The sequence below is a fragment of the Ischnura elegans genome, chromosome 6 (genome assembly GCF_921293095.1).
Source record: "Ischnura elegans chromosome 6, ioIscEleg1.1, whole genome shotgun sequence".
Classification (NCBI taxonomy): domain Eukaryota; kingdom Metazoa; phylum Arthropoda; class Insecta; order Odonata; family Coenagrionidae; genus Ischnura; species Ischnura elegans.
In genome coordinates this window covers 57,863,493-57,878,495 of record NC_060251.1, presented here as the reverse complement: position 1 = coordinate 57,878,495, position 15,003 = coordinate 57,863,493, and the positions used below count along the sequence as shown (strand labels likewise).

The window sequence follows — 15,003 nt, the reverse complement described above, 5'->3', positions numbered from 1 at the left end:
ATAATCCGAATCAAAACGGTATTTTTGAGCCTTTTGAAATGGATCCATTGTGTGCCATAAACCACGAGCGCTTGTCGAAGCCAAACAATCCTCAACAATTTTCGCGGTGTGTTTATACGGGAGTGACCTTCATCGGGTATTCCTTGCTATTTCCTTTTCGGATTAAAAGTGAAAGAAAAAGTTCAAAGGGAGGATAAAGACTCTTGTGAGGAGGCTGAATAGATTCCTTGGCCTCGTTAAGTAGGTATCAATTGAAGTTAAACTCACACGGTTGGGACTCAACTATCAAAGAATTAAAAATTCACCTAAACTCTCAGCCCGTTTCATTAGGTTAAGGTCTCGCGGTTAGGTGAGTGATTTCTTCACGGTCAGGGATGTTATTCCGTATTTCCGAACTTTGGATTAAAATCGGATGATGTCACAGATTTGTCCATGAACGAGCATTGTTTGGGAAGTCGTCTACGGCGTGCGAGTGACGGCTCTGTGAATGAGCTCACTTCCATACGAACGGTTCATTTCCATCGCGTCATTTTTGTTAACCCTTTCCAACCCAGAGCTGCAGCTGGGAGAGATCAAATTTCAATATTTTTTCATTTTGAAAACTAGAAAATTTTGCACTCAATCATAATTATCGTGGGAGCGAAATATTTCGACATTACAATTAATTTACGTTATAAAATTATGCGCAGTTAAGATATTTCCAAAATATAGCAGAAAATTTATACATTTTTGATGTTGCTTAGAAGCAACATTGGGTTATAATGGGTTAAACAGTGTCTACCAATGAAACAGCATGATTAAATCAAGTTATTGGCTGTTGAAAAAAAAATTTTTAAAACAATTTATTACTAATTAACTGAATGTTCAAAAACAGACATTTTGAATACGATATAGAAAAATTATTTTCTGAATAAGTACTATGTCCACTACATTTTCACCATTGTTGTTGAGGCATTCTTGAAGCCCGGCCTGGAAATTTTGCAAAACCTCTCATAGGATGTTGACAGGTATTGCATTTGTTTGATTGGATGGTTCTGGTAGGATCAGTCGGAAAAACCTTCGTTTTTAGTAACCCTTCCAACATCTTTCACCATTTAGGTAAGATTCCACCGTTTTGATAAAATGCTTTGCACGCGAAGCCACAGTCCTCTCCACTCCAACGTTCCATTGCAAGTGAGATGGCCGACTGTGCAGTTGGCAACACATCAGTAACCTTCTCCCCCAATACTTCCCTACTCCGTCTCAAGACCACCTATATCTGATCCAGTCTCACTGGCAGACCCTGGACCTCATGCAATGAATGACTCATTAAACAATTCATGGAAAGATCCAGCATCTTTGGTCTGATATGAAGAATAACCCTACCCTTACGATAATTTTCTTTGCAAACACAGATGAGTTAGCCCTATTTTTTAACCTTTCGGGAGAGGTATGTTTTTCTTTTATACTTTGTGAACTTTCCCCATTTTTATCTAAATCCATTGTACTCCACTTTTTTCATGCCTAGTTGTGTATTGAGTGAAAGTTGTTGTTGCTATTTGGAAGCTACTATTTAATTTCTTTTGAATGTAATATTTCTGCTGAATTTCTTCAATACATATTTATTTCTTCTTATTGTTTTCTAATTGTACAAGCAAGCTGAATACTTGTTCATGCTTAGTTTTAAGGATCCTTTGAGTACACGACAATACACATTTATTATTATTATTATTATTACAAAATGAAAAAGTGCAGCATGTATTTCCAAAATTATCATACCCCACAAATGCTTAGACTCTCCATGAAACATGAAACAAAAACTACAAAGATACATTGTTGATTTACTTGGCCATAAAAAGATAAAGGAATTCTCCCTCTCTAAATCAATAACCAAAGAGAAAATTTTTTTATAGGACCAAGGGGTTCCTCCAAGGCATTCAGATACAACCCTCACAGTGCATGTTATTGATGCCGATGATCAAAATCCACGATTTCTAGATGATAGGTATCTGGCCACACTACCAGAAGGAGAAGACGTGGACGAGGTGAGTGTTCTTGGAATTTATCTGTGATCAATGTGAATAAACTCTGAATGCCAATGAATATTGGTTCTCAAGTGGTGCTCCACAAGAATCTAGGGTTTGAATGTAACAGAATGTAAGAAGTTTTCTCGGGTCTTCTACCCGGATAGGGCATCTATTTGGGCAGATGTTTTGTTGGGTGGACGACCTGATATCACTTCTTGAAGTATATTGCATTTGGATAGAACCAGACCCCATAAAGAATGCAATTCCATGTGAAATATATGAAGAAATTCATTGCCAATTATCATTATAATGACAAAAACATAATACATCAGATTGTTGCTACATGTACTGGCAATAAATAGCGTAGCAGTGATTCAATATTTGTCATTTGATGCAAATGAAATCTTTCAATTACAGTAATCATCAATAATTTACAAGTTCAAATTAATTAGAAAATTTAATATTTTATATAATTTTATAAGTAATTTGATAAATAATTTTCATTCCGTTGTATGATAGTATAGTGAATAGTAGGATGCTATAGTATGGTAAGTTAGATCAGGAGTAAATTTTAGAACTTCATAAAATATGTAACTAGGTACCTCACTTCCACAATATTCCTTTTTTTATAACAGGGAACAAGACTTGAGGTTCTACCTCAGGAAATAATGGCCTTTGATCAAGATATTGGAATAAATGCTCCAATCCTCTACACGTTTGATTCAGGTATGTAGGTAATTAATCAAATAGGCTTTTACAACTTAGTTCTAATTTTGCATAAATGAATGGATATCTTCCCCACTTTTACCCCACTATCCTTTTGATATATAATCTGAAATCTAGATAAATTTATGCTAAGTGCTCTGGTATTCATTATATTATGCATTGTTTATGGTCAATATTTCAATCCTTCAGAGGAAAATTGGCAATTAGTTTAAATATTTAGCCTGATTTAAATGCTTGTAGATACAGTTAATGCTCCTATTAATGTGTTGGCCAAAACTATTAGAAAGCCTTCACTAAAAAAAAAAAACCCTACAACGCAGTTTTTACAGCTATTAATTTATGTCACCAGCTGGAAATGATACTAGAAATATCCTATTGTACTTACAGGGTCTTCTGAATATGGCCCTTTTGAAATTGGGCGGTCAACAGGAAGAGTCATAGCAAAGGAGAGGATCACTAGAGGACAACTTCTGCAGCCAGTCACACTTGTCATACGGGTAAGTTCAGATCATCATTTTCTGAGTTTTGCCGTTGGTCCTAAAATGAATGCATCCTTAAGTCAAGAAGCCATTTATAATACCAAAAATAATGAAAATTTTCATTAAATCTCTATCCTCTATCACTTATTCAGAAGTCAAAAACCAGGGGGAGTAATTTTTTAAAAACAGGGTTCTAAGTAGAGGGTTTTAAACTAATTTCAACACATAACTAATAACTTCAGGCTTTACTTTGTGAAACCTCTCCGTATTGGAAATAAAGAAATAAAAACTTTGTAAGGTTCACTGTTACATATTTAATTATGGGCACGACCCGGGTTTCGTAACTTGGTTACATTGTCAGGTGACTGATCTGGCATGCATCATACATTTATACACTAAGTACACAAGTGACAGTGAGGACATCTATCGGAAAGGAAAAGGACTGGTTGAGAGGGAGGGGGTGACGGTTAAGCACGGAATGGAATAAGAGGCTGCCCCTTTCCCCCTTACCCCCCTCTCACCATTCCATTCCGTGCTTAACCCTCACCCCCTCCCTCTCAACCAGTCCTTTTCCTTTCCGATAGATGTCCTCACTGTCACTTGTGTACTTAGTGTATAAATGTATGATGCATGCCAGATCAGTCACCTGACAATGTAACCAAGTTACGAAACCCGGGTCGTGCCCATAATTAAATAACAGTGAACCTTACAAAGTTTTTATTTCTTTATTTCCAATAATTTCAACACTTTTCATAATTGAAAAAAAACTTCATTTTCCAAAGAAATCTTGCGTAAATTCATGATTTCTCAACGTTTTGTTTTCTTTTATGAAGCAAAGTACATAGTTGTGCCCTAATATTTTGGGGGGGAAAGGGGTCCAAACCCCCTTGCTGTGCAACTGACAAAGGCGATCACGTTTAATACATTGTCTACTGATGTAAACAGTGCTTGGACAAAGTAGTCACGATTTATCATTGCAGGTGGCATATAAATGCAGAATGTAGAAAACACGAGTTTGCTTGTGACCCGTCTAACATTTATTAACACATATCTTGCCTTCTGATATTTTTTCTAATTTATTCATGTAGGCTTCACTTCTCCCAAGGATGGAATGAATCATTTCATCTAAAATTTTGGGAGGAGGAGTATGCATGTGTTATCTTCTCTTCGGGTTTCTCCCTGTCTCCTTTAAAGACAAAGGTTACGGGTAGTCACAGAGACTGAGGATGCACAAAATGATTTCTGCAAAATACTTGTTATGTATATAAGCTTAATCATTTGTTACATATTCCTAAGATAGAAGGGGGGGAAAACCTATATTTCAATGCAATGTATGTATTGATGTGTTTTTGAAGTGGCTTGTGAGTCAAGCTCGCAGTAGACTCTCAAATGCTACCAAATGATGGTGCTGGCACAAATAATCATCAACCAATGCCAGGGGTGGACACAGCATCAAATTTTAGGGGGGTCATGACCTGGTTCTCGGGAGTATAGAATACCCCCCCAGGAGAGAGGGGTGCTTTTACAGTATGGAATGCTCTACAGTAAATATGACTCTTAACTTCTCTCACGTTTGGAACTTGAGGCCAAGCATTTGCCTGTACACTCCCTTTATTCCTTTACAAGGATACAAAAACTATTATCTAATAAAAATTAAAAATTTTTGATAAAATTTGGGGGGCATCATGACTCCTGTCGCCCACTTAATCCACCCCTGGCCACTGCGTGATTGCATCCAACTCAATGAGGATTTTGCGTACCAAGTGACTAGAGGCCAGAATTTTTCAGTCTTAAGTAACTGACATAGGTGGCAATGATGGCATGCTCAAATTTAACTTCATTAACATCAAAGAGGAAAAAAAAGGAATTTAGCTATGATTACCAAAAAATTTGTTCATGCTTTACAGACACTTTTTACTTCTGGAAATGAATCTATCATCATCCTTAAGTACCCTTTTCCATTGATTATTATTATAATTATTTTGGTTGTTTTCAGGCTACTCAGTTTGATAACCCTGACCGCTATGCCCTGAGCACTCTGACGGTTGGTCGGAGAGGTGGTGGCACAGGCATAGGAGGAGGCATCGGAGGTGGTGGGCAGGTGGCGCTGCAATTTCTACAGCGAGTGTTTGCAGTGGCTGCCCTCGAGAATGCACCTTTGCACAGTGTCCTAGTGACTCTACTCACAAACAAGCCACCGGACAAGGTAAGCCTTTCACCCAGGTTCTGCTATGAAGGAAAGAAAAACTCACCAATTGTCATTCATTTCAGCAAATTAAGATGATGTTAATCACAAACAACCATTTTTTGTAGGGTGATAACCCAATCAAACATAAACTTTAGACTTGAAATTGGACAGCATGGTACCCTCTTTCTACGAAAATGGTTGGCAACCAGCAGGGAACTGATATGGAACATTATAAGTTTTTCCCTAGAACCCAGAGTCCCAAATTAGGCACATACTTTCAGTTCTTTTCCTGACATCACATATCCTATTTCACATCTGGTTTGAAGATGGACTGACCACTATATTTACACTAATTTCCAGGGTTGCTCGCAGGGGGAGGACATGGCATACACTATGCAAAGACATAACTCTTTTACTGCTTGCCCATTATTTGAGCTGGGTGCGAAGACTGCTAAGTCTGTTCTCAGGATATTTGCAAAATTTCTGATCTTTCATTATTCCTGCTATTAACTTTATTTAATGCATTCAAATTTTTTGCCAAAAATGTTGATATTTTCATGTTTAAAACCATGCTAACATTATGGGGTGGAATATTGTTTTTATACAGGAAAAAATAAAAACTTAATAACTATTATTGTAAAAAATTAGGCCAATAAATTGATCGGTGGTAGCTTTAATACATCTAACATGCAGCCCTTATCACAGGCAGTAATATTGATAAGGGGCAGGAACTAAGAAGAGTGAGTGAAGGAGGAGAGCAATCAAGATTTTGGGAGAGGAATGTGTCATTGTCCATTGGGATGCCCATACCTGTTCTTCTCCAAACCTGAACTTGATGAAAACTCTTCCACCACTGAAGTTATCAAAAACATAAAAGCCAGAGTGTCACACTTGTTACAAAACCAATTACTGTACGAGCAAAAGAAAATTTTGGTACGGAAATTTGAATATGAATAGTGTTCCTTCAAATTTGACAAGTTGGTGGCACTTCCAATTGTATGTCTGCATTACTACAGCATGAAATTGAATGGTTACAAGGCTGTATCCTGTGTCACGGGATTCAATCTTATCATCACTCCTTAACTGTAGTGATGTTGCAGATGAATTACAGCCACACCACTTGGTAGGTAGCACCACTGAGTGGCCGAAAGTACAAGGACCATTGGAGCACAACCGTTTTTGATTTTTGTAAAGGCAAGAAGACATTAAAGGCGAAGAGCTGATATCAGTGATTCATCTGTATTTTTCTCACTTTCTAGATGGTGAGATTCTGGTTAGAAGGTGATCCACTTGACATTGAAGATAAAAGTCCTGTGTTTGGCATATCACCATATGGAGATATTGTACTTCTAAAAGCACTTGATTATGAAGGTGAACATCAAGGATACTCTTTCTTGGCGCATGCATCAGATGGGATATCCGTAAGTAAAAATGTACCTTAGACTTTTTAAGTTTACAATATAACTTCGGGACATAAATTCTCACTATGCGTAAACATTTGATGAACTGTATGGGGTAAAAATTTCAAAGGAGAAAATTGAAAGGAGTACCGAGTGAATAGTTTAGTTAACAAGAAGTCCTTCACTACAGCTATATGGTGCCATTATATAGGTAGAGAAATTGTGTAGTCCTTAATGCTGCAGTATGCATGTGGGGTACTAATTAAGGAGTGATTAGTTTCTATTCAAAACAACTTCAATCATTGATAGCCATATAAAAATTACATTTCCTAAATTATTTGCCTGAAGGGAATGAATTTCACTCCAAAACCATTTGGTGCTGTGACAGTGGCGCCGACTCCATGGGGCTTGAGGGGGCCCGAGCCCCCTCAATACTTCGTTATGGGTATAAGGAAACAAGTGTCAGGCTTGTCGATTTTCCCTGGAGTGTCCAGATATCGAGATTAGAGTTCTCAGTGTTCTATTGTTGATCATATGGCTCTTCTAAAATGCTTAAAAAACTTAAAACTCACTATTTATAAAATTTCCCGGGGAAAGATCCCCGGTTTGGGCCCCCCAAATATTTTGTGTAACCCTGTGCTGTGAAGAAAAATATAAAAATCAAAAGCACAAGTTAAGCCTGTGCTCCCACTTGAGGATTAACTTAAGAATTTAATTTAATTTTCCAAAAAACATTTGTTACATATTACGATGAAAGTATTGTATCGGTCAACCCAGGTTTACCTGGAATATTTTGCCAATCACCCAGCCCTGTCTCCCTCCCTTTTTTGAATTTCTCCTTCAATTCATAGGAGGGCCCACCACCAATCATTCTAGCGAAAAATCCTATTCTCTTCCTTCCTCTACCTCACTTAACCAATATTCTTCCCTCAACACTGATTTCAAAATCTCCTCCCCGCTCAATACTCCCTCCATCCATATCTTCTGTCTCCTCAGTATCTCATCTAGTGGCTCTCTCTTCTCACCCATCATATCCTGCCCTCAGTTTCTCCTACCCATCCACTTCACCTTCTCGATTCTCCTTCATGCACACACATGAACGCCACCAATATTTTCATGTTCTCTTTCTTCAGCGTACTTGTTGTTTGGGAAATATATTTTTACAAAAATCTGGAAATTAATTATTTGCCCCAAAAAAAGGGGGGTAACCGATAAAAAAATGGACTGTATGTAAAGAACAGGAATAGGAGAGAGAGAACGCCCAGATGTTCACCCTACCTTTTGCTGCGTAGCCTTCTCTCCTCTCCCCTGAAGATTCGGCTCAGAGTCCTAATTCTCTCGTCACACAACGTACACTGCACCGCACGACTCCGGCCACACGACAATACTGGATCCGCAATGAGTCAGGTGGACTCCCCTGCTCCTCTCAGCCATGGGAGCAATTACGTTATTCGTGTGGTAGGTGGACACCTAGCGGCCACTCTTTCAATTATTACCAAACACTTGTTTCTGGTCTGTAATACCTCTCTAATATGCTCTAACCTCCAGATCAGATTCTTATCTAACCTCATCATAAAACTCCATTATCATAAATCACCTCTTTACTCTTCATGAACACCTCCTTTTCTAGCATATTTCTCTTCCTGATGTCATCACTACTGTGTTCCTTTTCCTCTAATATGCTACCAAAATAGATGAACTGCTCTAAACCATGAAATTTATTTATATTTAAGAGTATTGCTTATTTTCTCACGGTTGCACTTCACGGACCAGAGATTCTAAATTTGGCCCTAGTGTCCCAGTCCAATAAAATATTTTTCTCATATCAATGAAATACATGGGTGTGTTTATGTGTTTACCTAAGTTTCTACCCTCTAACACTGTTTTCAGCATCCCCTCCCTGCTCCATCTTGTACATGCTCCATCAATACCTTAGGTTTGCTCCGCATCTCATCCAGAAGCTGCCTCTCCTCACCAACCATATCCAGCACTTCATCCTTCCTCTTCCTCCTTCTCTACTTCACTTTCTCCACTCTTCTCTATACCCACATTTGAAGGGCTTCAGTCTTTTCTCTTCATCCTACTTTGCCCATGTTACCGCATTGCAGTGATACCTCGAGAAAATTACCATGAAATGTCCATAAAAAAGAAATCAAATTTTAAAAATAAATCCATAGTATCACCTTCAGGGACTACTAGCTAGAGGCATTGACAAAGCTAATTCCATAAGAACACTCAAGTCAAGCAATGTCTGGCTCAGACAAAGATGGGATGGTTTATTGCTGATACCATAGTTGCAGAACTCCATCACCATATCTAAAATATCAGGCAGGCTAAGCATGGAGTTAGCACAATTGATTAGGAAAGGTCAACTTGACAGATCACTTGTTGAATGCCTGCCAACTATTTAATCTATGAATAATCTTGTGGGAAACAGGAAAATTTTCAGGAAATAAGCTATCAGATAAAATATTGCCAATAATCATACATACTAACTGACTCTACTGATAATTGTGAACGATCTATTCTTTTTCATTTCATGATCAGAATGATACAGCTAGAGTGAACATCTCAATACTAAACGTTAACGACTGGGATCCAAGATTCAGATTCCCACAATATGAGTTCACAGTTTTACCAACAGATGGAACTTGGGGCGCAGATGGTATTTTGGTAGGAGTGGTGGAAGCTGCTGATGGTGATGCTGGGGATACTGTTTTTCTTGAACTCCAAGGGCCGTCAGCAAAGTAAGTATGCCTATTTTATTAGCAATAACATTACCTCAAGAGGCAGTGCATAAAAAAGGTAACACAAAAAGTAGGCAACATGAATGTCGCCTAGTTCCCAGATTTTATTGCCACATGACAGTACTTGGTGCAGGAAAAAAAAATTGAGTTTTACTCATGTTAAACTGAAGCCAGGAAGCATTATGTAATCCCCGAGTACATGGATGAGAGGTAATCTCAAACCCAATAACAATAATAACTCTACTTTATTGGTATTTATGAGGTTTGGGGAGATGGAGGGAGTTCAAGAAGTTTCATTGTCGCCCAAAAAAGTGAAAATTACTCAAAATACGCTCTTCAATGCAACAGTGGAGCATGTCAGTAATGACCCTCAAAAAGCCCTCCTAGGGTAGAGGAGTTGTGACCACATTATTATTCTGTTTTGACTGATGACCGTAAATTGTATTTTCCAGGATGTTTTCCATCACTGACGATGGTGAACTCCGACTACGTAATATGTCAGCTATGGAATCATCAATGGCTCATCTTGTTGTGGTAGCAAGGGACAGTGGGGTCCCTCCAAGACTGGTAAGTTTACTTTCCTTTCTTATGCATCAATATTAAGTGAAATGTACCAATACCTTTACATTGCAATTAACTTATTTGATGATGCCACTTTTATAATTAGGACAATCTGAGAGATTGAGAATACCCTATGTGTTTTCAGTAAAAAAATGTCAAGTATGTGAGTTTAATCATCCTGTTTATATTTCTATTAGAGCAGAGGGAAAATAAATCTTTCCTTACTTTCCATTTAGAGACATGTACACAGCCAGAAAAATATTTTGTGAGTGTCTATAGCTAAAACTTAGTATTAAAGCTAATCATATGTTACCTTCAAATGTTGAGAATGAGCATATTTGGTATTTAAATGTGCTATCTAAATTCCTTTGGAGCATAAACTCAACTGAGAAAGAATTACGCCGAATAAAAAAAAATGCCACTATAAAAATAAAATAAATGAACATTCATAAAGATGACCAAACGGTAACTTACTCTGGACATGTTTATAAGGTGATGACATCAAGAGAACCACATTTTAACTGCCTTTTAGTTCACTATATTCATAGCATCTAACTCATTGCAGGCATCTGTACCCGTGACCATCCACTTCCCAGAGAGTACCCCTGCAGAGGTGCAGAGGGGAGGGGCTGTTGGTGGACAGTGGTCTCCTGGAAGTGCTGCCTTCCTCTTAGCACTCGTTTTGGGCTCTCTGTTTGCCCTGCTGGCACTACTGTTGCTTCTACTCCTCGTCTATGGCGGGTAAATTAACTGAAAGAGCATGCTGCACAACCATATTGTGTTAGCATATAACCCCCTTTACATCCTGGTCCTTATGACCGTGAGGTCAGATATGAATTTTATTAACACAAAATCTAAAGGAAAATCTGTCCTTACTGGCAGTTGCAAGCCTTATTGTTGATTCTGATGTCTGCATCTTCTCTTGCAGGAAATGGAAAAAAGGAACAGTGCTTTCTCGCAATAACGGAAAGGATGCAGAGAAAGTAACAGGTGAAAGAAGAAATGGCATAGATCATGGAAATGATGCAGAAAAAAAGAAAGGTGAGTGAAAAAAGGAGGTCACCAGAATAGTAAAATGGTTGAATTATATCAGAGATTCCTCAGAGACAGAATAAGATGAAAATATATAAAACTACACCAATTAACCTACTAAAAAAATACTTAGTGCTTGTAAAAGCCACAATTCAATGAGTTATATCAAAAGAAAATTGAAAACTGAAAATGGGGAAAGATTTAACATTCCATTCAATCCTAACAAGTCCAGAGTATTGAGGTATGAGCAAGTCAAATCCTTCGGGCATCAATTGAAACAGATATAAACAAGAAACAGTCTCTCCTTACCCTAAGGGAACTCTCGCTGCATATTTTACGGGGCTTATCTGCCCTACTGCCATTCACTATGCTCTCACATGTAAACTTGACCACAAATTTTATGGAAAATGCCTCTTTCAGTGTCTTGACTTAACCCATCCACAGATTTATCAAATGTTATCCACTGTGAAAACAGCCTTAGAATGGGTTAAGTCAGCCAAGAGTGTTAAAGATGTTCTCATTCTCGATAAATAAGGGTCTTCACTTCCCCTTTTCTGTCCATGGTGGAGTAAGGTCCATAACCCTTGAATGTACAAAGGAACAATATACACAGCTGCCAATTTTTGTCAAAAGCCATTATTCAACAGGGAGTTAGCCAAAGGATGTTCAAAATTGAAGACCAATAGAGGATTGAAGACCATCGATTCCTATCAAATCCATGGTTTTGAATTTGAGCAAATTAATGGTTCAGAAATTTCAAATACCAGTTCTGAAGGTTCAATACACAAACACACGAGGCAGATAATTTCTACCTCAAAGTAACACTAGTGCTGAATCTTAAATTCATGAAAATGAAAAATAGTGAATATTTGAATGAGAAAAGAAGCAGTATTCATGAAATCATATGCTGTATGGAAGATTAAGAAAAAAGAGGAAGAAGATTAGGATTTGGTATTTATATTAAACCTTTTATGGCAAGCAGGCCAAACCATTGGCCCTAGTTGGAGTTGGGAAAACTGTCACAGGCCGATTTATTGGCTGAACTTTTTGACAATGTTAACAACATTAATAATGAATTGCCTGCAATCTTTTTCTTTTATAAAAATAATATTCAAACCCCATGATTCTTTCATACATATCTTTGGCATTGGGAAAAATCTATGTAAAAGCATAAAAAAATTAAGAATGCATTAGAGATAATAAAAATTTGAAATGCAGTAAACTTCCAGAAAAGAGCCTCATATGTTTTTATAAATCCTACTCAAAATGGGCTGGCATTTTAAGAGATTAGGGGCAAAGATAATTTAGATTTGGGATTCTGTGAATAAATGATTCTGATTTAATCAAATTTTGGACTACCCATGACACTATAAAAATATTTCCTCTAATTTGCAGCGAATGGCAATAGATCAAACAATGAACAAGGCAATCATGCACCTTCTGTGAAGAGAGTAGCTCCAGCGCCACCACCCCCATCACCTCATGGACATCCACCATTACTCGGTCCAAGATCAACGACTGTTTCCTCGGGATCCATTGATGGTTCCAGGCCTGTTGGATGGCCTAGGGGCTCAATACCCAGGAGGGTGAAGAAACTCAGCTGGGAAGACGACCTGGCCTCTAATGGGGTGAGTTAAACTGCTGCTCAATTTATAACTTTCAACTCATATGTGTATCTGCTAGAGTCAAAAAAATTCCACAGCTTTTTTGACAAATTTGTATAGATACACTCAGAAATTCATTTGGGTGTAATAATCATTAGATTTCAATAGCAAGTAAGAGACATGAAAAATTCTGAGTATTTATACCAAGTAGCAATCAATATCCCAAGAATATCCAGACTACATTATCAGCGTTAACATTAATCGATACCTCCACTGCAAAAACGCTCAACAATCGCCCACCAAATCAAATCTGCTCATCTAGTAGCCCAACAATACGAATCCGCTCAGCTGGCAGAGTCCGGAGCATAAACGCTCACCTCCAAGCTTGGAGAATAGGAGATGAGGGTTTATGCTCCGGACACTGCTAGCTGAGCGGATTCGTATTGTTGGGTTACTAGATGAGCGGATTTGATTCGGTGGGTGATTGTTGAGTGCTTGTGCAGTGGTGGTATCGATATGACATTCGTGGAATATCCCTGCATCCATTTATCAAATATCCAAGGAACCCACCAAACAACGTTGCAGTGATGTCCAACAGTGGACATCGAGGTCCATATCAGTGATGTAGCCAGGGGTGGGGTCCGGACCCCCGCGATATTAAAACACAAATTTTTTGCTTCATAAAAGAAAACAAAATATTGACAAAATCATGAATTTACAAAATATTTTTTTTACAAATGAAGTTTTTCCGATTATGAAAAGTGCTAAAATTAGTTTAAAGCCCCATTACTTGGTACCCTGTTTTTTTGAAAATTTTCCTCCCTGGTTTTGTAACCCCCCTCACCCCGAAAAAAATTCCTGGCTACGCCACTGGTCCATATTACAACATCTCTAAGGTATCTTCACAATATATTATGATTAGATAATGGGTGTGGTTATTATAGTTTTTGGATATCCTTAGACATACAGACAAAACATTTATGCACTTCAATTCTATACAGAGCATATGCTGCCTATGGATACTGTTTGGAATAAATTTTTTTTAATATCATGGGTATTGCAAGTTGGACATCTATGTAATGTTGTCAAAATATTCATCGCGTTATAACATGTTTTGGATATACCAACCTTGCTTAGATATCCAACGGATATTGTCTGCTATTTGGGATTTATCTTTGAAATCTAACAAGGCAGAAAAGAGTGATGCCGAACCCTGACCAATTCAACAATCAAATGACATATTCACCAAGAAATTTAGACAAATCTCATTCCGAACACATTTTTTTCTAACAGGGTGACCAACAAATGTCTCGGGAGCTCACCCTTTACTTCTAGAACAAAACCACTTCCAGTGGCATGTGAGAAATGGAGAAGAGTTTTGCCATTGGATTCCATCACTGATTGTGGTGTACATATTTGGCAGTAGCATTGTAGGCTTCAAAAACTGAAGGTGATGTAGATTATTCACAAGACTTCAAAGTGAAACCAAAGCATCGAAGAAAATTTAGTCAAAAATGGAAGAAACCTGAAAATAAATGTGCTTCAATGAGAGTTTTCTAAAGGCAGTGAGAAACAGTAATTAGTGAAAACTCTTACAAGTTAATGCATTAACCATTAATGTGTTGATAAGAACCAACAGGTGCATTTTCAGTGAACTTAATACTAAGGCATGCTGACCCAGATGTCTGGTGATTTGCAAAGTGTATAGAAAAAACTTATGCAGTATTCAATATTCTGCAGACGGTCCGACTAATTAGTGCTCATATAAGTGAACTGTTTAAAATAATTTTTGTACATAAATATATGTGCATTCATCACCACATTAAACCAGTGAGCCATGGAAAGTTAAGAAAAGACTTCAAAGTACATAGCAGTGTGTACAAATAAGTGTGTCTATAAGAAGCAGTATGAGCTGCTAAAGGAGAGTATGTGCTTTGCATTAAGTCTATAAGATGCAGTATTAGCTGCAACAAGAGAAAAATAAATGATATGAATCTCATTAGATCTCTCACCTGTGACAATCATGTTATTGTATGGGAGTTCAGAAAGGTGTACAATAATCATATATTGTAAGATGATGTCTTCCTTACAGAATATTTTTTTGGAAATCAATTTGTAATAAAATAAATGATTAAGTAAAATTATGGGTACAAGTTAATTTGAGAATAATTCTCACTCAATCATACTCAGAATATACTGCTTTATGAAAGCAAGAACAAAAATTTAACTCAGTAATGAGCATGAATCTTAAATGTTAGGA

At 37.5% G+C, this 15,003-nt stretch overlaps 1 protein-coding gene across 1 annotated transcript in view; it reads left to right on the top strand.

The window, feature by feature from the left end:
• The window catches only part of LOC124160761 (protocadherin-16-like), a 173,116-nt gene extending 158,232 nt beyond the window's left edge, over positions 1–14,884 (top strand). Inside the window, exons 9-19 of the mRNA XM_046536778.1 lie at positions 1,893–2,024; positions 2,642–2,732; positions 3,120–3,229; positions 5,208–5,417; positions 6,659–6,820; positions 9,347–9,546; positions 9,999–10,113; positions 10,673–10,848; positions 11,036–11,148; positions 12,535–12,767; positions 14,037–14,884. Coding sequence (XP_046392734.1) covers positions 1,893–2,024; positions 2,642–2,732; positions 3,120–3,229; positions 5,208–5,417; positions 6,659–6,820; positions 9,347–9,546; positions 9,999–10,113; positions 10,673–10,848; positions 11,036–11,148; positions 12,535–12,767; positions 14,037–14,078 — 1,584 coding nt within the window. The 3' untranslated portion in view covers positions 14,079–14,884. The remainder of the gene's footprint in view (positions 1–1,892; positions 2,025–2,641; positions 2,733–3,119; positions 3,230–5,207; positions 5,418–6,658; positions 6,821–9,346; positions 9,547–9,998; positions 10,114–10,672; positions 10,849–11,035; positions 11,149–12,534; positions 12,768–14,036) is intronic.
• The last annotated feature ends 119 nt before the right edge of the window (positions 14,885–15,003 follow it).